We start from the raw sequence: 24,322 nt of genomic DNA, 5'->3' as shown, positions 1-24,322 counted from the left end.
CACAATCTAGAATCAAGCTTGCCACTAGTCTCCTGCTCTCGCTCCCTCTCACCCCCCCCCTCTCTCTCTCTATCTTTCTTTCCATACCCTTAAAAGTAACAATGATTGTTATATACAATCTTCAAACTCTAAAGGAAAGCGAATGACATGCACGTCGTCCGGGTATACAATATACTCGAAAACAATAAATATTATGAATTTACACCATGCGGCAGCTTCCTTTTTTTTGTTCTAAAGGTTGAACCTTCCTCTCTATAATGACGTAAAAACCAATATAGTAACGCATCCTGAGATTGGCTTTACGATAGATTAAAGATTTATTTTTGTCAAAGCGTTTTAACTGCATTAAATTGAAAGTAATTATAATTAAAATGTTTCAAATATCTGTAGAATTACCTACGTTAGGACAATTTTGCTTCTGAGAGTGCAGACACCGTCCAAATACCCCACTGTGCGGCAGCTACATAAGCGCCGGCGGATCACAAAGGGTTACTCCAGTGCTTCTTTTTAATTTTCGATAACGGAATATTTTCTAGGATCCCTGATATCTGTACCCTTGTATGTAAACTGAATTGTACATCGCAGGTGGATATCTTCGGAGCCGTACACGGGTGGCTTCGGGAAAGATAGGAAGCAGAGAAGTTCGGAAGGCTGGATCACCTCCGTGGAATGTCTTCGAGCGCCAAGCGGCTGGTGCAGTCGCTTAGGGGCCGCAGTGGAGGTGGTAGAGGCAACGGTGGTGTTGGTGGCGGGGAAGGAAGTGGCGGCGGTGGCGGTGGTGCCAGCACCAGCGCGACCAGATTGTGCCATTACGACAGCGGGCACGAGCTCGATGAGATCTCGGTGGTCGGCGGTACCATCAGGGGTAGCGAGGGTTTGCCTACCCCTACAACACCCTGTCACTGCGGTGGTCACAAATATGGAAGCGGACAAACGCTGTATAGCATTGCTGGATTGGTACCCCCTGCGCCCGACGCACCTACGCATGGACCCCACTCAAGTGAGTGATACTTTAATGCTCCTTAACCTATTTACAGTAGTCGAATATTCGAACTGATATGGAGACAAATCCGTTGGATAAACCGTTTTTCGTATGACCAGTCCAGAAGAACCGAAGTTTAATGTTGTATATATATTTAGTCTGTGTACTTTGTGTATTTATAGCCTATAGGGTTTTGTGATACACTATAAAAGACAAAACTTTCATCAGATGCACAGACTTCCGTATTTAACGAGATACTTAAGGAGATTAGGCAGTCAGATTTGGTAAAAGTGTAACTTTTCTTTGGGAATTAATTACAAGGAAGTGAACACAAATTGTGACTAGTACGCTTCGGCATCGTTTACTAATACTATAAACTATGTATACAAAAATTAGTTTTTGATAATATACATATATACAGGGTGATCCTCTCGTTGCGCAAATCAAAAACTGTGCCTCTCTAAAGAACTGCTGCGCCGCGTCGGCTCGTGTGATCTGCCGATCACTCCTCATTGTTGTTGACGCCCCGGGACCACACACAAACGCTCTGACACGGCGGTTCTTCAGAGCAGCACCTTCTTCGATTTGCGTAGCGAGAGAATCACCCTGTATGTGGTGTTAGATTGGTAGTGAGAAGTTATTTATTAGGGACAAAGAGGATACAAAACAAGTATTACGTGGAATCACGGGTTTCTTAGATTCACATTTAACGACTTTCGTACGAATACACACACTAATACAACGGATAATCCACACGCACATATACTGGTACATCACTTCAATGGCAGGCAACCAAGGCTCTCACAAGGAGTGCATTTTAGGTGTCCGCCTCCGATTGCTTTGGTTTTCGGATATGTTTTAGAGGACCGAAAAATAAGAGATACGTATTTTTTATTAGCGGCCCGTTTTCATATTTAGGGGGTGAAACCACCCCTCAAAGTTTCGACCCGGAAGTACTATCTCGAAAACCAGAGGAGATACATGAAAACTTTCAATTGGTGGCTTTCATGGTTTTTTATGTACAATAAACTGGTGTTAACAAATTGTCAAAAATACAATTTGTTTATAACAAAAAAATATCATTTTGAGAACGTTTTTGGAGGGAACTACGTGTATATCTCACAAGGGTAGGCACGGAAGTGTCCCCCTCCGATTTTGATGAAACTTCGTATGTCTGTTAAGCAGTCAAAAATAAAGGACACGTATTTTTTTTATCGGCTGAGACGCGACTTCAAGGGGTGAAACCACCACTCGAAATTTCTATCCGAAATTTTGTTGTTATAAACAAATTATATTTTGGACAATTTGTTAGCACCATATTATTCTACATAAAAAACCGCAGACCTCGTCCATTAGAAGTTTTCATGTATCTCCTCTGGTTTTCGAGATAGTACTTCCGGGTCGAAACTTTGAGGGGTGGTTTCACCCCCTAAATATGAAAACGGGCCGCTATAAAAAAATACGTATCTCTTATTTTTCGGTCCTCTAAAACATATCCGAAAACCAAAGCAATCGGAGGCGGACACCTAAAATACACTCCTTGTCAGTTCAAACTTGGACACCACAAACAATGAAACTTGGATTAGTACCCGAAACGATCTACAGAATAAGCACCCGGTGTTCATCCCCACCGTTGGCGGGTGCCCCTGTAACCAATAAAGCATACAATGTAAAGCCGCGTACCTGAATAAGAGCCGGATGCACGCCGAAGAAGCGAATATGCACTTATGTGGACCGCAAAGCGAGCACGAACCGAGCGTTCGACGAGCATCTGGAGCCGTTTCCTGCGTTGGCGGTACGTCAAAGTGAGTACGCTATCGGATGCAAGGTGGAATGTGTGTTGTCGATGTGAATGGTGAATGTTGAAATTGATGGACCGACAACAATTGGATCGGGCTGAGCAGGCGACGAATGCTCACCTCTAACACGGGTCACCGTCCATATCAACAAACATTCGCATCTTCAACGTTCGTTCGGTGCTCATTCATGCGCCGACAGCTTCCTGCGCAGAAGCCTGAAAAAGATGCAACACCTGCATATCGTAGTGACATCATTAATGAAACCATGGATATTTTTTATTTTCTTTTTTCCAACGAAGTGGTTGTTAAACGTATTTGCGATATTTTTCTGATTAAAACAAGACAAAATACGATATAATTTGATCTGGCTCGTGACAATGCAGCTGCGTCGCAACAACTGAGTGGTCAAGTGTTGGGGAAAGCGCTCAGGTAACTGGTCGTCAATTCTTGCACGGTTCTTGGAAATTTAACCCTTTACAGCCCCGACTCGTGCAGGAATCGAATGTCTACTGTAAAAAGGAAAAGAAAAGTAAAGGAGAGAAGGATGGAATAGCAAATAGTGAAAGAGAATGAAGGGGAGGTGAAGAAGAAAAGGGAAAAAGAAAAAGAAGAAGAGATGGATCGAAAGAGAGATAAGAAAACGAACGTTAATGATAGTTATACGATAGTTTAATGAGAGATAGGAGCGCCAGTGAAGGAAGCATGAGGAAAATAACTGATTTATGGAAGAGAAAAAAAAAAGAAGGATGAAGAGAGACAGGGAGAAGGCAAAGAGGGGGAATGGATCTTTCAAACAAGTAGAAAAATTCAAAATTCAATTTCCGGAGAAAAAGGAAGGAAACGAGGACAGAATATTGACGAAATTAATAAAAGAAATGAGAGAAGAAATTGGAACAGACTTAAAGGAAGTCAAGGTACAATGGAGAGGATATAGGGAAACTAAGAGCGGAAATGAAAAAATGGGAGGAAAAATGAAGAAAAGAAACGGAGGAAATGGGGAAAAGGGTAATGAAAATTTGGGAAAAATTGGGAGAGGAAAGTATGCTTTTCGACACTTTAGTATGAACGGTGTTGGGTCACGAAACGGAGATATGGGGATGGAAGGAAAGGGAGGAGATTGAGAAAACTCTGGAAAGATATCTAAGGTGGACGCTGGAAGTAGATTGGAGAACACCTGGACATATGGTAAGAGTGGAAACAAAAAAAGAAAAACTGAGGACGTGGGCGTGAAGAAGAGTGTGGAGGTATGAAGGAAAGTTAAGCAGAGAAGAAGGAAGCGAATTCGGAAGGATATGTTGGAAGGAAATAATAGAAAGAGAAATAGAGGAAGTGGGAGAGATGACAAAATGGGATAAAGAGAGGAAAGAATTCAAGAATGACAAAATTGTAGGAGGAATGAAATGAAGAGGAAAGGAGACAAAGAGGAGACATTCAAGGATATGAAAAAATAGAAAAGGAAGACAGAAGGAAACAGGAAGAAGAGAGAAGAGAGAAAATAGGAAACTATCGATACAACAGATGGTACCGGGAGATACGGACCAAAGTTACATTTTTTAGAAAATCTGACTGCCTAGTCCCTTTAAGAAACGAAAGAAATTCCTAAATTTGTTTTCCACTTTATGAATGTACACAATAAAACGATTAGAAGTAAAGTAATTTTGCAAGGTGGATGTTTATTGCATAGAAGATGAGTAACAGAAATAATTATTTGAACGAGATTTTAGGACCATTCGTTTAGCTTCGTCATTATTTTTTTCAACATGAATGTATAACACAATATAATTTTTGTCTATAACTTCATATTTTGGATTATCTTTACGTATGGCAAATCGAGTATATGGAACTAATGAAATGATTGTAGTATCGTGTCCTCTTCCCAAATAGTACTGTACATCTAACAGACGTCTGTTTCATGTCCAGTTTATATCCGAATGTCCTACGTCCACTTGAACATCCCTAGGATGTTCATAAAGCCTAAATTTAGGTTGTTCTAGAGACGTTCGTCCCGGAAGTCTTACTGATGTTCTTAAGACTTAAATTTCAAATGTTCTAGAAACGTCCGTCTGGAATGTTATACGGATGTTCTCAAGACTTAAATTTCGCATGTTCTAGGACTGTCCGTTTCTTAAGTCTTACGAATGTACGTTGGATTTAAATTTCGGATGGTTTCGTTTAGTAATTTTGGCTCAATGTCATACCACACAAGGTGATGAAACTCCATAAGCAAGGTGTCATACTTTAGAGGATCAATAGAGAAGTGTAACGACACTAGTGGTTTTATGCAGTAACTTCAGAAAACTTCAGAAAGTTTTCTTAAACTGTTTCTAACCAACACAGAGTCAGTACTTTGCTTTGAGTAAGTGGTTCTTTTAAACTGTATCTACCCAAAATAGAATCAGTATTTTGTTTTGAAAATAAAAATAAACACAATGTACACACAGATCATAACCCCCAGATATATATTTTCATTATAATTCTTTATAAGAAATTTAACCGTTTATTTATTAACAGGAACTAACTTCATCTAATTTCTAATAAGTGCGGAAGTTGCAGGAAACTTAATCTTTTATTTATTAAACACTAACCAACCTAACCTAACTTCTATCACCTTGCACAGAATGAAATCTAACTTTAATTTTAAACATTTGGAAAACGTTTCTTATACGTCTTTTAAGACATTACCATAGCGTTTCTAAAAACTCTTTAAACGTTACCAAAATGTACAGAGAATGTTACTTTCACAAATTCGAAAAACGTTCTAAGAATGTTGACACAGGACGTCCGCAGGACGTTCCACTTTATAAATAGGACCTTCCTAAGACATTTCAAAATTCGAACGAGGACTTAACGGGGACTTATGTACCTTTTCGGGACATCCTCCGAATGTACTGAACGTTCGGAATGTACGCCCTCCGGACGCACATAAAACGTTTTTGTGTTATTTGGGTTTTCCCTATAATCGCATTGTCAGTTTTGAAGGATGTAACTGTAGGGCGGAAATACACATTATTCAAGTAAGCAAACGATTAAATGACGCGTAATATCAAATGCATAATAAACGACTCCATTAAACGTTGAAACGTGGTTCAAATTCGTCCATTCATGTTGATTAACAAATTTTAATTATCATTGTAATCATTGGAATCACAATGAAATGCAGTTATGCGAAGTAAATAACCGGTTATTTAGTTGTTTGTATTACTACACTAAGCTTTGTTTCCTAGGTATCCTGTACACTGTTTTAAAGATAGTGTTTCAAAAAGAATCGTTTCATGACAAAAGAACGTCGTGGTAAGAACCTCCAATTCCACTTAAAATACGTTGACGCCACATGCTCATTTCCACGACATATAAACAAAAAAATTCTTAAATTGTCTCTAACCAACTCAGATCAGTATAATGCTTTGAACAGTATTATTTTTTGTTTTTTAACTAACTAGCTTTAACCAACTGAGATTCGTACAATGCTTTGAACAGTACTTTTTTAAGACACTACGTTACCAAAGTTCAGATTTCTGGGGAAATTACGGTACATTTTTTCATCCTTCTGCCTTAATAACTTGTTAATAACCATTTATCTGCAGTTGAAACCTTTTGAATGTTACTCAGAAGGGTGCCCTAGATAACATATGTCATGGTCAGGGTCGTTAGGTGTGGGTGATTTTCGAAAGTTCACCCCATTTTATAATGTATTATTCACTAAAGTTTCAGTTTTTCAGGTATACCTTAGTTTTTGAAATATGCATGGTTGTATTCATAAAGGATCAATGTAACGTTACGACCACTTCAATAATTTTACATGGAACTAAGTATCATTGACTGTTGGACTTCTTTACGCCAAGCATTCTCCAATAAAATTCATACTATTTTTCATTGATACATGAAATTGAAACACGCTTAACACGATATCTTCTAAAATATTCAAGTATGTATATGAAAACGGGAGACAAGTGACAGAAGCTTTACCAGAATACAGACAGTACATTAAAATAGTGTAACAAAAATGTTGCTCGACCCGGAAATGAGACTCGGGGGGGATTTGGAACAACTTTTTCCTTAGCAAAAATGTAATTTGAGGCTACGTTAACGTGATATTAACGAAAAACCCCGGCCAATCAGCGCGCTAGTCTGCCGGTGGAGCTCCTGTGCTAGCGTTGGCTACGCTCCGCGCGTGTACTACGCAGCTCGGAACAAGTAAGTCGGCATGTATCGCAGGAAACTGCGTATAATAGCAAATAAAAAATACATAACAAATAAAATCATATTTTTTCTCATCTGTCAATTGTTATTTAAAGAGATAAATGAATGAAGCAGATATGTACGAAAATTATGTGTAACGTGAAAACACGATTGCACATTTACTTTTTTAAACGGAATGGAATCTAATGATTATTTCAAGAGAGAGGCTAAGGAATTTGTAAATTTCCTTTTCAGATAATGTATTAACGAAAAGGTAATATATTAGAGAATGAACGAGAAGTGATCGTAGTTCGGCATTGGCATAAAAATTCGTAGTTTAATAACGGGCAACAATGTCACTGATAATGAATAAGTCTCTTTGAAAACCGAAGAAAATTGTAGGTACAGAAACTTGCAAAATTATCGCCGGGAAAAAGTCATAGCTTGCGTTAAATTAAGAAAATAATAATGGCTAATAAACTGAATAGAACTCACCCTTACGGAAATTTACCTGCAGCGTGCAAACCTGCGTCAGTAGGTCAGTGTACCGAACCTGGGCATCGACGGACGAAATGGTTTATGGCAGGTTAGCGTCGATGCCACAAGTGATCGCAGGTATGCAACACCAGCCGACGTTAAAAGTCGCAATGTCAAGTGCCACCGGGTTAATCCATCGTATATACATTGTTACGCGGAATTTAACTTTCGGGCCCCGGGCAGCCGTGTGACCGTGGTCCGCCGCGAAGAAAGCCCCTCTCTCGGTCTCCGCGTCTATCCGCGCCTCCACTAGTTGAACGCCTGGCACTCCCCGAGTGCCTGTATCGGGCAGGACTTCCGATATCTTCGAAATTTACGCAGAGTGGAGACTACGAGAGAGTAGCGATTGCCGGCTAGCACGCACCAGGGTCGAGGTTCGCAAGTAGGATGCGGAGAATCTCCTCACGGCAGGAGGCGGTTCGCGAATGACTGGAAATCGAGATGCGTTAATTAAGACGTTTATTAACGTCACGCGTTTACCCTTGAGGGCAACGCTCACAATAGGTGGCCTTCGATAACAAATTCGCTAACAATTTCGTCCAAAGATTCGGTACACGTTGCAATACAAACTATTTAACAAATGATTCAGCTACGACGCCTCCGCGAGATGGTATGCGCGGTACGCTACTTGTTGAGGAACCCCGAGGAAATCCGCCCGCCCGCTACTCGCGGTCGAGCTCGCGAACTCTCAACTCCTCACAGAAGGTGAGAAGTCGACCGATGTTAATTCGTCTCGAATCTACCGCAATCAATTACAGAATCACCCGAAATAGATGAAGTGGCTTACCGCTTACAGCTGTTCTTTCTGACGTAGCCCAGTACTCCCGCTCGTTCGCATTCGCAACGACCACAACTATTACGAGAGAGATAGACTACTATTTAGTACTTTGCTCGTGCGTAACCGAATGATCTAGCGCGGATTTCGGTAATCAGCCGTAACGTTCGGCGGTACCACCCGTTCCCCGTTACTCCACCGTTCCGTTCCCCGTGCCCCCGCCGCGAGTCTCCCCTGGAGTATATGCCAGTTTTCAGATGCGCCGTGTCTCTGTCGATTCAGACAGTGCCTATTGCAACGTAGCCCCCATAGGCGAGTGATTGAGATACGCTCAATACGAGTCAATAAGTCGACACCTGGGTGCGAGCCCGAGACGTATCCACGCTGATTGGTGCGAGACCTTTCTAAAGCTCTACCCTCTCTGGTAGGACGGTGCCCGGTTGTTTTCACTGTAACTCCACGGCGGGTGTGTAAGCACACCCTACCCTGCACTATTGGGGTTACCAACTGCCACCACGAAGGTCCAACCTCAAACGGCTGGGCGGGAATGCCGAGAGTAACCCCAGCATATCACTGGGCTTGAGCCCAGCCCCCATGGTACCATTTAGGGAATCGTCTTCCCATTGAGCGAACCAGCGTTCGCTCTACCAGTCTAGTTATCTGGCTTCATGACACTGGCCAGACAGCTCGGGAGGGATGACCCGGGATCGCCAGTTCCCGTATGCCCACTTGTGGACACCCCTGGGTATAGCCTAGGATACCTCGGGGTTGCCAGGCCTGTGCCGCTACGACCGATAAATTGGCGTGCGCCCCCACGAGGATGCGAGCTCGGGTACCTCGAGGTCGCTAACACCAGTACCACGTTCCACGATTCTGGCATCACTGATTGGGAGACGCCGAGTAGGGCATAGTGGGGTAGAGCTCACGGATAGGGTAGAATATGCTTGTATGGAATACCCACGGGATGCATGGAGAGGATAAGCGCTCGCGCGGTTATCCCACAATTCTGGCATCGCTGATTGGAGCACATCAATGTACCGTTTCCTGGACAAGGCCGCCTCTAGACCCCCAGCAGCAGTACTTGAACATGAGTCTACTGTGTTTTCCTTCGGTATTAATACAACACTGGACACGGCTATCCAATGTATAGATAGATTTTTGGAGACCTGATTCGGAAATGCCATCGTAGCGAATCCCTTTCATTGTAATTTAGAGTCTTGAAAATAGGTACAGTAAATTCGCGATGAGTGTTCGAAGACCCGTCAGCACTGACCAGGAGACGTCTCCAGGTGTAACGCTAACTTTTTAATAAGGTTTACCACAGTGATAAAGATTGGAATTCTGAAGCCAATGGCATTCGTTTCAGCCGCATATGTCCATTATTTTATGAAATATTTAATGTTCAATGCCGAGGAGTCGTGGAAAAATTATCGAGGAGTTGCTGTAGCGATCACAAGGAGCCGAATCAGGTGAATACGGTGAATGAGCAAACACTGCTGTTTACTTCTTGGCCAACATTTACAGACGGTCGGATACGATAAACAGGTGCATTATAATGTGCAAATCTCCAGATCCATTATTGGTTGACCGTGTCCAGTGTTGTATTAATACCGAAAGAAAAGACATGGTAGTCCACCTAACTTTATCAGAGAACAAGTTGCTTGTTTTGGACAATATTACAAAATGTTTGGCATACAAGTTGAATGGTTTCCAGGGGACACAATTTGACATGATTACTTTTTTCGTAGGTGGAGACGCAGAGGACATATGAAGGGCAGTCTTATATTTTTATGGAATTATTTATTTTTTAAAGCATTAGTCGACGCGGCTTGTTATTTCCTATAAAATGGTATTAAGCTATTTATGCCAAAAAATCAATTCTTTAGATGACATTTTAATTTCAAGATGGCAAAGTGGGACTAATAATACGATGTTTACCTTCTTAAGGCTGATGTTCACAAGTCCATCTATAGACGTTGTGGGTAACTTCAAATTAAAGTATTTCCAACACTAATGGTTTTTCGGTATAGATAGGTTAATAATATTTTGTTGAGAATGTCCAGTTGGATTAACTAATGTATTAAGAAATATATACATGAATTTATTGTTCCCCTAAGAGTTGCAATTCCTTTACATCTTGTCTCTTGCTTCTAGCCTTAATCTACGTATCCTACATTTTATAAAAATTCTCGTTCTCTTAACCTACCCCGCTAGTACACACACACACACACACCCTCTTTCTTTTTCTTTTTCTTTTCCAGTAACTACCGGGCCGCTTTGGATGCAGCCGGGGACCCCACCCCGACTGCATCAGTGGCCCCGGCGGACGCGCGCGCGAAGGCGGGAGCCACAGGAGCCGAAGTTCCGGCTCCCGATGTCCACGCACGCGTCCGCCCATACACTGACCCCGACCCCGCCTCGCTCTCCTCCTCTCTCTCGGGAGCGAGAGGTCTCCCCCTATTTCTAAACGGAGCGCCCGCCTCTCCCAGGCAAAGGCCGGGCACTCCTCCAACACGTGCTGCGCGGAGTCAACCTCCGCGCGCACTGGTGGCACTCTGCCGTCGCCTCGGCTCCAACCCTCTGCAGGTACCCCCCGAAGCATCCGTGCCCGGTGAGCACCTGCGTGAGCCGGTAGGACACACACCCCCCCTTCCCTAACCTGGACCACCGCTTCTGCTCGTCTGTAGAGAGAGTAGTCTCATTCTCATCTCTTCTTTCATCCAATCCTCATTCTCACACATTCTTCTCTCCTCTCTTCCACTGTCCCCATCCATTCCTCCCCCTCGTCACCTTACACTTCAATCACCACCTCCTGCCACCCCCTTCTTCTCCCCATCCCATGCATTCTTCCTATAGAAGTTCCCACGTTTCCTCTCTCCATCCACATATCCTGCACCTCCTTCATTCTTCTTTCATCCGGTACCTCCCTTCCCTCTTCCCACTTCCCAATCTAAACCTCGCCACCCTTTGCCATCTACGTTCTCCCCTCCCTTTTTTAAATATTCCGGTATCCCTTTTCCTTTAATCTCTCTATACCACTTATTATATTTTGATTCTCCTATCCTTTTCCACCTTTCCTCATCCTGTATTCTTTTCTCCCTTTCTTTCCCTCTTTCCTTCTATCTCCTCCACTGTCCATCCCCTTTCCTCAAAATACTCTTTCCTTTCCTCTTCCCATCCCTCTAGTGCCTCACCCCTTTAGGTATTGCTCTAGCTTCCCTATCATCCCTTCCATTCCCTTTTCGTCTTCCGCTACCATGGCTATAGCATCGGCATATGCTAACGTATAAACCTTATTTCCCCCAAGCTTTGTCCCCCCCCCCACCTCCCTTTTTCCAGCTCTTCATCCATATCCGCCAGAAGTATAATAATAAGCTCGGACTGAGCGGGCATCCCTGCCTGAGCCCCCTTGACGTCCGGAACCTCTTCCCTCCACCTTCCACGCTCTCACCCTACTCACCGTTTCCCTTAATATCTCCTCACATCTCCCCACTAGTCCCTTCTTTCCTCATTACCCTCATTCGCACTTCTCTGTCCACCAAGTCAAACGCGGCCTTGTGATCTATAGACATTACAACCATTCTCCTTTCTTTTCTCTTTACTTGCCTATTGATCAGGTAGTTTAACACATATACGTTGTCTATACATGCCATTCTCTTCCTAAACCCCGTTTGACTCGGTGACAACAGCTTCTACTTTTCCACCTCATCCCTTAGTCCTTCTGCTAACACTGACTCGTACACCTTATACACCGTCTGTGTTAGCGTAACCCCTCTATGCTCTTCTACCTCCTTCCCCTCCCCTTTCTTTATAATCGGTACCAACACTCCCTCTTTCCGTTCTTCTGGCCATCCTTCCCCTTTCCAAACCTTATTGCATAGCCTCCATAGCCATTCCTCTATCTTTTCCCCACCATGTTTCCACACTTCATTGGGGATGTACTAAGAAATATAAAATTCCATTTAAAAAAATTTTAATGACCTTCATACGTTCTCTAAACGCGTTCACCTACAAACAAAATAATTATGTCAAATTATGCCACCCTCGAAACCATTTAATTAATTTCTGAAACATTTTTTAATATTATTAAAAACAAGCGAGATTTTTACGTTGATAGATTTATGTAGACCGTCCATTATTGTACTTTGAATAAAGTGAACGATTTTTCGAAATATGATTAGTGTTTAAATTAATGTATTGCCCATCCTGTTATTTTTCAGACATACTGTGTCGTCATAGTCAATACTGAAATAATTGAAAGCGATCGAAGAAATAAGAATATGTCGTTTTGATTGTACAGGTATGATGACATCGAGTGATGGCGGTGGTATGAGGGATCGGTTCACGGGCGGTTCTACTTCCGCCCTGAGCTGCGGGGGTGAGAAGCTCAGCGACGACAAGCAAGGAAGAATAGGAGACTACAAGCCAAGGATTAGAAGGGAAAGGGACGAAGACACAAAAAGTGCGGATAATGTTTCCAGGAGCGGTTTGCCTTGTAGACAAAGTCTCTTAGAACTAGTCAGTGGCAAATGTATGAATCGCCACATGCCCATGCAGCATTACCATCAGCAACAACAGGTTAGTTTTATTACTGTTATCCTAGTATTTCTCGGTGATTGTGTTAGATTCCGTGAATATTTTCTTACGTACAACTTATGGAAACAGAATTGTTTTTTCTTGAGTTTGGTATCGTTATTAATACGTACACACCATTAAATATGGTTTATGAAAGAATTTATCAGTCATTTTTTAATTTTGTGTTAACCCATGACGATAAGCCTCATTTAATTGTGCACTCGGTTGTAACTAAATTTACGTACGTATTATAATGATACAATTGGGCATATAGATGGATCCCTTGTATCGAAATACGTCTAAATATGAACGACACTTTTTATTCATGACTTCATTTTTTAAGAAAATGGTTTTAACCTTCCATAGGCAAATATATCTATTCACGCTCCGTAGACAAACTTGGTTTGTGCATGTCAAAACTTAATTTCTTTTACTATTTTAGGCCTCCAAAAAATCCTGATATACTTATTACAGTCTGCGCTACATACGTTATACATACATTTTTTAAATCATATGTATGAAACTTTTGTCAGTGAAAATAAAAATTCGGAGAAAAGTCCTGGAAAAATGAAATTTTGTGTGGGTCGAAAACGAAGGGTTAAAACTTTATCTAGTATACAGACATCAGGTCAGAGGTGGACAAAACGTAGGTTCTAAAATGGTAAATAGTAAACAACTTATTTTATTTGAAAACGTCTGTAAATTTATGGAAATATAATATTTTAAGTGTTTTACTGTATAGTATTTTACAATCTGTTTTAAACTAGTTTCAATGAGTTACTTCTCTTACACAAATAGGTGTGTTTCATTGTCGTCATTATGAATATTAAACAATTGAAAAAACATTTACTTAAAACATGATCATTGGTCTAATTGTTTCCATCCAATTTCATAATGACCTTGAAATTTTGCATGTTATACCATTTTAATTCATTAATTATTTTGTTGAATATAGTAAGAAGTATGATATTGTAGAATATACGAGGTGTTCATTCTAACGGTATCCACGATTGTTTAACCGCTTGCAACAACGTAAAAAAAGTTTAATTATTATATTGAGAAGAAAAGTGTTTAGAATGAAGAACATTTCTAAAGTACGAGGAGTGTTTCCAAAGTTTTACGAATTGTAATCTGGATAAATAATGAACGGATTGTGACTAATGTGTTCAGGTACAGACAAGTTCTGATAGGTTTCCCCAACGATGTTAGTCAATACTGATCAGAATGGTTCAACCGCGTTATGAATGCAGACGTGTATCTTAAGTGGTAATTTTGCAACCATGGAAGATGCTATAAATTCTCGAAGAGCCATTATTTTCTTAACAATTAGTTTTAAATTAATTACGCTGAGAATTACTCCCATATCCACATTACTCACCTGATCTCCCTAGTAGCAATTACTGTTGGCATTTTGATGGGCCTTTGATGCACTATTGGTTGGCCAACAGTTAGAATTGTCACCCTTTTTTGCAACTGGATCAACAATCATACTCAACGTAGAGCCCACGTCACTATACTACGAAGGACCAACTCGAGGTTTCTTTCGGTAGAGCCAATTGTTGAGTATCTACAATAAACCAATAGTAGGAAGACAGTTGGCTATACTACACTTCCATAAACTCCTTTATAAATATTTGAAGGAGTATAAGACTGGAAATAATAATTATAACAATTTCTTGTTATAATAATTATATACGTGTATAAATTATATATGTATATTAAACAGGTAAACAAGTGTTTTACCAGCAAAGTTACCTTTAGAATTTATTATGTACAATTTATACATGTAGCTAATTATTACAAATAATTATTATAAGTTATTTCCAGTGTTCTGTCCCCTGACTCAATTTTCACAAAATGTCAAATGTCAAACGTGTTACTCGACACTATATTCATAAATAAGAAAACAAAAAAATCAATTTGTAATGTAATAACAAGTTTTTAATTGTAGCAACGTTTCTGACGTCTTTAAGACGATATTTAAATGTTGGCAAACTTTGGGTGGGCCAATGTTGTATTATCATTGTAAATTTCTTGTTAATTAACCAACTATAGTAACTGTAGGCCCAACATTGGATATTCGTTGGCAAATTGTCATAACTTTTTCGTCGTAGGCCTTATTTTGTGAATATGTAGAAAAAAACACTAATTATATTCTAACTAACTCCCAACTGTTGGGTAACGGTGGCCAACCATAAATGATACTAGGGCGGACACCCAGCGGCTATCATTTGTTCCAAAAATTGAAAAAGATCTACGTGGTGTGCGATTTTAGGACTTAAGTGATGTAAAACGTGCCGCAAACCAATGGGTAAAAGAGATTCCCAAGTTTTCTTGTAGGTGGCTTAAAAAGCTAGATTCGTGCTGAATCAAGTGTATACAGTTACACGGAAATTATATTGAAAACTTATAGTATTCTACATGAAAATTAATCAAATAAAAAATTTATAATACAATTCGCAGAACTTTGCAAACACTCTTCGTATATGTTTTTCATAGTGAACCAAAAGTTACTTTGAGTTTTTCAAATGGAGCCACATAATTTTTTCCCATTATATTGTAGGGGACACTAAGCGGATTCAACTAGCAGAAACCGCAGCAGTTGCAATGGAAAGCGCGCGATGATTTCGATTGTGTGCTTCCTTTCGTTCTAGCACTTCCATTTCTCTAAATCTATAATTATTTGAATAAAAGTGTCCTATTTTGTAATAGATAAATTTGTGTTAATGTCAGCGACAATATAATGGAGAAAAAATTGTATAATTCCATTTAAAATACATAAGGTCACCTTGAGTTCATCATGAAAAACATGTATTTTCCTAATGTTTGTTAGCGTTATACGTTGTCTCCTTAAAACAGATAAATTTCCGTTGATAACTTTTTTTTTTTATTATATTGCTGCAAACGGCTGGAAAATAGTATATGGAGAATAAATTGTGCTTATTAGTGTGCATTGAATATAGGCTAACGAGTAATTGAGTAATTTTTCAAAATTTAATATTAGTTTCTAATAAAATAAGAACCACATGATTACTTATTGATATCTGTCGTTCACTGCATTCTGTTTATTTTACATGTGTGGCAAGATATATTGCATTGATACTATATCATTATTTTATCATAAAAATAGTGATGTTTTGTAATTACAATTAATTGGAATAGACATTAATCATATTCTAGTTAGAATATTATATAATTCTAAGGAAAAGTACCCGTAACATGTTTTGATTCACGATGGTTTTAAGTATGCAGTGTAATTTATAACGCGGATAAAGATACATCGTTCGTTGTATTGTTTACGCGAAATTGTGTAGCAGTTGTAGACTCCGGAACACGAGAAAATAAAGAAATAGGAATTAGGTTAGAAAAGTAATCTAGCAATGTTTGTATGTATTGTATACTCCGTGGGGTGTTTTTCAGGATACTGTGTTTAAAATATTCCGCTTAAATAGATAATTCATTTGCAGTGGTAATACGAAGAAATGCTGACTGTATGTAAATAATTCATTACCCACGTTTCACGCGAGATAAAAGTACAGCCAATTTAATCACAAATTATTAGTTTCATGAAAAATAACACAGGCAGCGATATTTTAAAGTCTCTGTTCGATATTTTTAAATGAAATAATTTTATGCATTCGAAGCGAGTTTTGCTACTAGTAATAAGGAGAATGTGAAACGTGTGTTTATTTAAAGAAATACAAAGATAAGCGGGTTATACAGTGCAAATTGCATTATAATGCATAGGTCTGGTATGGATTTCATTACTACAAACCTCATTTTCTAATAAAATTTTTTCAAAAGTCTTTTGACATCTCATGGGTTCCATTCTATTTTTATTTCCAAATACTTATTTCACTGTTTCAAAAAATGGGTAACTGATCAATTTTAATGTTTATAAGTTACAAACGAATTAAAGTCGTTTACTTAGCTTGGATAAATATTTTGTAAAAAAAGTGTGATTCTTTATTAATAATCGAAATGTTTACTGCATTTTAAATTTTTTGTAGAATATGTAGTTTCAAACAATATTTATAAAGAAACAGTTTTTCCAGATATAATGAATTTAAGTTACTTTGAACCCTTTTCATTATTTGGCACGTGTTTTAATAAATGATGAATCTAAATCAGGTACAAACCTCGTACTTTTTTGTTTAAAATTCATTTTTGTTATGATTGTATGGTAATTTGTGCAAATGCATGAAAAGAGAGATGTGTTGTGTCGACAGTGGTGGCCATGCGCGCCTAGCGTTTCCGTTACGCTGCGCGGGCAGCCAAGGCGACCGCCGTCATTCAGTACCACTGTCGGCGCCGCGTGTTTTGCTGAACTATTTCGCTTCCCTGTTTAAAACAAAACAGATTTTGTTACTTTCCTTCACACTTTCCTGAGCAGAAAGGCTTGCTCTATCTCGTCCTATGGTTAGATTTTCTCCTAGACTTTTAGTTTTTGAAGTAACTTAAGTGGTGCATTTTCGGTGTGCTTTTCATTTTGAACTTTATTTAAACATATTTAGATGTCTATAATCTAATAACAATTTATATCATTTTGTTCGCAAGAGTCCAGAAAATTAATTCGTATAAAAAGAAACTAAATAACTATTACTGTAAAAGCACAACATAGCTCCAAAGTTGAAAATTTGCAATTTTCTTCAAATTTGATTTTTTCAAAAACTGAACGTGCTGGAAATAAACGGTTTGCAGATTCATATTTAGCTAATAAAGGTCTATCGGGGACGCTTATTGACAATTGCAAAAACAAAAACAAGTTAAAATTTGTTGAACAGTGTTATCGATATTTCTCTTAAAGGCAATTTTTTTTAACTTTTATATAGAATAAAGGGATTTTAGCAACCTATAACAATATTTAACTTCGATCATTTAATCTCAAAATATTTTATCAATTTTCGGCAATACTTTGGAATTCTAACTTTTCCAATTGCATTTATTTTTTCTGTAGTATTCACGCTTCGACTTATTCTATTTTTTAGGGGCATTCTATATAAAGTATAAAATAAACTGCACCGCAATCCATTATTTAAAACAATATAATTTTGAGAACCATACCTTTAGATATTATCATATTCCTTCCAAATTTATTATATAAAATGTCTTCTATTTCCATGAAATACAATTCCCATTAAGGGGGGAGACTCCTTTGGGGCCAACTCCGAATCAATCGAAGCGCTGATTTAAACAATCGGACGCTAACCAAAACACTTAATCGATAATTGGGACAGCTTGATAATATGACATCTAACGGCAGTACCTATAAATAAATTTTCTTACCCGTTACCATCAAGTTGGGTTTGTATATCTGCTACGCGAAGCCACTGTTACTGTACCGTATTAATTTTTCCTACGCTGTTGCCTCATGTCCTGCATTAGAATTCTGCCCATCAGAAGAACGATGAAATACCTACGGCTCGTGGCGAGATTTTGTAGGGAAAAAATGGCGAGACTGAAAGAGATTTGAGAATGAAAATATTTACGTACTAATGTGTGCAACGATTAACCTTTTTTATTCGTACTTGCAATGATGTTTATTTTCTTTCATTATCGAAATTACATACGAAATACTTGAAATGGCATTCCCGAGAAACAGTAGTTATTTATCATTTATTGACATAACTGATGCAGGTGTTATATATGTACTTACACGGGAGCTTAGCTTTAGCGGGGATGGATTTTGAATTAAGTAATTGCTGCCGCATGCATACTTAGCGTATCATCTTCGCTGCACCCGCACCTAAACTGTAATATACCGTGAATAAATAAGCAGCACAGAATTTTGGATAGCAGCCTTTTAAACTTTTTTGTCTGCTTCAGCCCACCGTCAGCTAAAGAACAGGAAGCGCACGTTTTGATATTGTCCCTTGACTGTTTCTTCGAATAGCTTTGGCAAGCAGGAATAAACGCGCTGCTGAGCACCGAGCGAGAAGCCGAGGGCTGAACGTGAAAGACCAGTGACCGACGATCGAAATACAATCTAAACAGATAAGGAATGAAACGCATGAATGAAAATTTAATCTTTTATAGTTTTCAGTATACGTTCATTAAGGTGTCACGAATGAACTGAGGAGACTCTGCCGGTGGAAATGAGTCCAAATACGACATCATTCGGAGTAGTTTCAATAATATATCATTTTTATCCGCAACATTGCGTATGAGTAACAATTGTTCTATTACACTCGAATTTGGACGCATTTTAATCGGGAGAATCTCTTCAATTCATGCATGACATTTTCATTAATATATATTGCAAATTGTAATAGTTTAAATTTGCATTTGTGTGTCATTCCTTATCCCGTCTACGTCTGCTTACATTGTATGCCGATACACGGTCGCCAGTCTTCGACGTTCGATGCTCAACGCTCGCCAGCACGTTTATTCGAGCTGGCCTGGCTGGTCAAAGTTATCCGAAGGTTTATTCGAAGCCTTCGAATAAAAGATACAGATAAAAGATGAAAATTTTATTCGACGCTACGAATAAAAAAAGTATCTTTTATTCGTCGCATAATTCTCATCGAATAAATTTGTCCATTCAATGTTCTTTTTGCGTCCTTTTTACGAAATATATGTGTACGCATATAATACCTGTATCAATTATGTCAATAAAAGATAAATAAATATCATTTCAAACAGCAGATATGTAAAGTATTCCATTTATTTAGTATATGGAATACCCGGAATATATGTTGTGTGATTTTTACAATTTGTTTCTCGGGAATACCATTTCTAGTATTTGCTATGTAATTCCATTGATTAAAAAAAAAAGCATCATTGCAAGTACGAATAGAAAAGAGTTATCGTTGCACACATTAATACGTAAGTATGTATTGTTCTATTCTCGAATCTCTTTCGGTCGCGCCATTCTTTTCCTATGTTCGGCGAGAATCGAAATCTCGCCACGAGTCGTAGGCCTAGGCCGTAGGTATTCATGTGGAAACATGTGGGAACATGTGGCAACAGCGTAACAAAGCAATCGATACGATCCAGCACGTGTTGCGAGGTTACATTTACCGATTCCCTGTTTTATCGATGCTCGGCGGTAACATGGCTACCGACTAGGTATAGGATAGACCTATCATCTTATGGGACTTCGTGTCTCATGTTCTGAAATACCGATAGTGTAAAAAGTCAGGGATTTTCTGCTGCCCTCTACGTTATGAGAACGGTGAATTTGTGAACTACGTTAAATCTAAGAAGGGACCATGGTCGTGAACGGATTCTCTTCACGTCCGTTCGTTATAAAGTAGACGTATTAGAAAGGAGTCTTAGGTTCTAATCCCGACGGACTTATATTAGTTTTTCTTCGCGTAATTTGTTCGCGTTAATATTGTTTTTATGGATATGTATATGTATTATCATGTACATTTGCGTAAATTATTTTATTATTCCATTGTTATTACAACAGTTTAACAGTGACAACGAACGCATGTATATTTTCAAATATCGGACTAACAGTATATTTTTATTCTATATTATTACATATAAGTGAGTAATATGTATCAAAAACGTAATCGAAACACAGATTTTTATTAAACCACAAAAATCGCATAAAAGATATTTCGTTATATTGACATTTGTAATAAATATGGATGTTGCGGGGAAATCAATATTATTGACATGATGGAACGTATGACGAAATATCAATGTAACACTTAAAAAAATTTTAAAGTTCCATTTATTCCAATCAAAGAATTTACAGAATAAGGAAAAGGAATCTAAAGTAATTTTCAGTAGTTCCATACATCTTTATCTCGAATAATTTTCTAAAACATTCAAAGTACTAGACCTTTTTACACTTTGAATCTCATATCGATTTCTAAAATAATCCTAGTTCGATGTAACATAGAACGTGGTTTTATCAGATAGAATCGAAGTTCGCAGCCATTAGCTCGATATTGTCTTCAGTTTACAGTACTTTACCGATGATAATACCGATTGCCCAGGCCTCACCACGAGGAGGTTGCTGCGAGTGGAGGCCCAAGGCAGGTAGATGGAATCAAAAGTTCTACATCTACCCACCTTTCACAATAAACCTTATAAATAACTTAAATCTTAACTATGTAATACTATCGGTACAAAAATGCCTCGGCGGATGACTTCTTTCTTGAGCCTAAACCTATAAAAAACTAAGTTCCCTCGTCGGTTGTCTTCGTTCTTCAGCTTAGAACTAATATTATCTTAATATTCTAATTAATACGAATTAATGCTATTAATACAAAATAACTTAAACTAAACGCAACGTAGTCGCTAATACTCAAACGAAAGAGATAGACGGAATGGAAAAAGTTCCATCGATCATTTCGTTTACGCACCTAATATTCTATATACCAAGCAGTTATTAAGTCTACGATGAACTACGCGTTAAACTACAGTATGAACAAGTATCGCGATGAAAGTGTTGTCGCCAGAACCTGGTTTAAGAAAATAGGAAAGACGGGCGACACCTCGCTAACCCGGATCCATCTTTTACTGTCATGGAGCTTTGGGCTGGTCACCTGCGTACCAGACCCGAACCAAAAGAGTACACAAGCATGGTAGTGCAAGCGAGATTCTCTGTTAAACAGAGTCCGTTTACGGAGCAGCCTCCCGACTACTCCGTACCCTGGCACGCACGAGTCTTTCTCCAAATCCTACTTACCAGGCAAAGACTAAACACGTCCGATATCTGGCTTCTCAATAGAAACCAGAGGGATCGGCAAACAGTCTTAGTGTACAGACCCACTGCCGGTACCCTAGGTACAGACCCACTGCCCGTACCCCAAGTCTGTGTAGAGAATCAACGAGCGAAATGAATTAATAATAACTTGGTATGCACAATGGACGGTGACAATTTAAGTCTATTAATAGATAGACTGAAATTAATAATAATAATTATCATTACGATATGATGATGAATATGAATATAACAATGAATATGGAATTATGATTTAAGTTTAACTTACAGTAACTTAACGCAGTGGTAGACGCTTTGAGGATGTAGACCTTGATCAATGTCTTCTTTCAATGGAATAACTGATTGGAAAAATATTTTTCATTATACAATACACATAGAATACATAATATGCACAGTAAATAAATCACAGTAAATGAATGACAGTACATAAGAAGATAAATATCGAAGCCAATGGTTCTCGAACATCTGTAAAATACAAGGGATTAGTAACAAGAGAGGGGACACAACAATATGCACAGTAAATAGATTAATAATATGCACAGTAAATAAATTAATAATATGCACAGTAAATAAATGAACAATATGCACAGTAAATAACAAGTTTGTTTATACGGTGGTTGTCGAATGCCTGCAACACACAATGGGTTAGTAACGAGAGAAAGGACGAGTATGAGACGCGCGCCCACCCTCCGCGACGGTTCACGAGAAAGTGAGGAAGCTAACGCCGTTATGTATTGGGCGTACGTAGGTTATTACGCAACAGCTAGTTTCTTTGTTACGTTTGTTCGAGTTAAATTGTTTTTGCCGGCTTGAACGACCTTCCTCCTTGAACTACCCAAACACCGGATGGTACGGCCAGATACGGCAATGGTACACGGCGTACACGGCTAGGTCAATAAACTGTGTGACGCAACGTCACTAGTGCGATGGACCGATGGAGAGCACCGATACCGCGGCACGCTCTACCGTACTCTCTCGCTCGCACACTTCCCCCCATAGACCACCGAAATTCCTCGTCACACATCAACACCGACGGAGAGCACCGATACCGCGGCTCGCTCTCTCCTGTTCGCCCGCTCCGACCATCTTCGACATCGTTCGGTACGCGTCGACATCAACGGAGAGCACCGATACCGCGGCTCGCTCTCCCGCTCTCGCTCGCTCCAGTTCGACCGCTCCGGCCATCTCCGGCACCGTTCGGCACGCGTCGGCACCGACGGAGAGCACCGATACCGTGGCTCGCTCTACACCTCTCGTTTATTTATGATGTTCATATTCCCCAAATAAATATCATTTTTATCTAATTTGATTAAGCGAGATGTTCTTTTTAAAGATTTAGCTCTCCAGTATAAATCCCTAAGGCCGTTATTTATTATTCATTTCATATCGTTAAATACGATTTTTCTCACAGGATACCGATTTCTATTACAGTATCACAAAATAATTGCAAATATCTAACTTCTTTACCTCTTCTTGAACATTCTGATTTCATAGCCCTAAACTGGGTACCTGAAAGTATTTCATTGAATTTGTGTAAAAGATTTTACTTCTTCATAAAAGACTCCGTGTGATGTTTGATAGCCTAATAAACAGTGTGCCGATACAGGGTTTCGATTTATTTACGACACTAATGTGACTGGTTGCTGTATTCCTTGACACTAATTTTCAAGAAAATAAAACTTCTGTATTTCACTTAATTTGAGAGACACGTAGCTGAATATTAACATACGTTCATTATTTAGTTACTCGCAATAAATAAAATTTTTGTAAGTAAATAACGTGTAAGTAAATTCATATGTAAAAATTTACGAATTGCCAGAAAGTAATTATTTGTGCGTATTAAGATTCTTACAATAGGCAGTAAAACTATTCATATTCCTATATAAATTATAAATATGTAAATGTTAATAAAAGCGGTGTATATATTCTCCCACATGTAGATTTGATAAACTATTTATGAAACTACATCTATCCTGAATTTATGTGTTACAAATATACAAATATAAGGCAAGACATAAAAACGAATAAAACAAGAACATGTAAAAAGTAACATTACTAATATGTCCATTAACGATGCATTTAGAATAAATTGTCTTGTAGTTAAGTGAAAAAATAAATACTTTCCCGTTTCATGTTTCATAACTATCATATTTATCCCTTAACCTTAAACTGAAGCATCGAATATTTTTATTCCCGTCAAATCATATAGATACATGCAATATGAATGGAATATATATCACTTCATTGGTGCTAATAATACTCAGAATTCATGCTTTATCGGTAACGTCGGGTATTGACATTAAAATGGTAAGGGGGTTTCTGACGCCCTCGAAGCATGGGACAGAAAATTACATTGCCTATTAGGTCTATTCATATGTCTCGTCTGTGACATGGCCAAAGTGACTGAGAAATATCATAAGCGCCCCTAGCGGAAAATCCTTGAACTATACAACTATACAGGGTGTCCCAAAAATGTCCTCCGACCCGAAAATGTGGCACTCGAGGGGTGAATTGGAACAACTTTCTCCTTAGCAAAAATTTAAACTGAGGCTTCGTTTACGAGATATTAACGAAAAACCGCGACCAATCAGAGCGCGAGTTTGCCAGCCGAGTTCCCGCGCTAGCAGTGGCTACGCGCTACGCTTGTACTACGATGCTCCGAACAAGTAGGTCACCATGCATCGCAGGAAACCGCGTATAATAATAGCAAATAAACAAGACGTAACAAATAAAATCATCCTTTTTATCATTTGTCGTGTGTTATTTAAAGAGATTAATGAATGAAACGTAAA

The 24,322-nt window shown here is 38.9% G+C and overlaps 1 protein-coding gene across 1 annotated transcript in view; it reads left to right on the top strand.

The window, feature by feature from the left end:
* The first annotated feature begins 651 nt into the window (after positions 1–651).
* Positions 652–24,322, top strand: part of LOC107194208 (cyclic nucleotide-gated cation channel alpha-3-like) — a 201,289-nt gene continuing 177,618 nt past the window's right edge. Inside the window, exons 1-2 of the mRNA XM_015583797.1 lie at positions 652–1,000; positions 12,573–12,850. Of these exons, the coding sequence (XP_015439283.1) occupies positions 670–1,000; positions 12,573–12,850 (609 nt within the window). The 5' untranslated portion in view covers positions 652–669. The remainder of the gene's footprint in view (positions 1,001–12,572; positions 12,851–24,322) is intronic.

The sequence above is a fragment of the Dufourea novaeangliae genome, unplaced genomic scaffold, assembly GCF_001272555.1.
Source record: "Dufourea novaeangliae isolate 0120121106 unplaced genomic scaffold, ASM127255v1 scaffold33, whole genome shotgun sequence".
NCBI classification, from domain to species: Eukaryota; Metazoa; Arthropoda; class Insecta; order Hymenoptera; family Halictidae; genus Dufourea; species Dufourea novaeangliae.
Note: the sequence above shows the minus strand (reverse complement) of the source record. Positions and strands in the feature narration are given on the sequence as shown.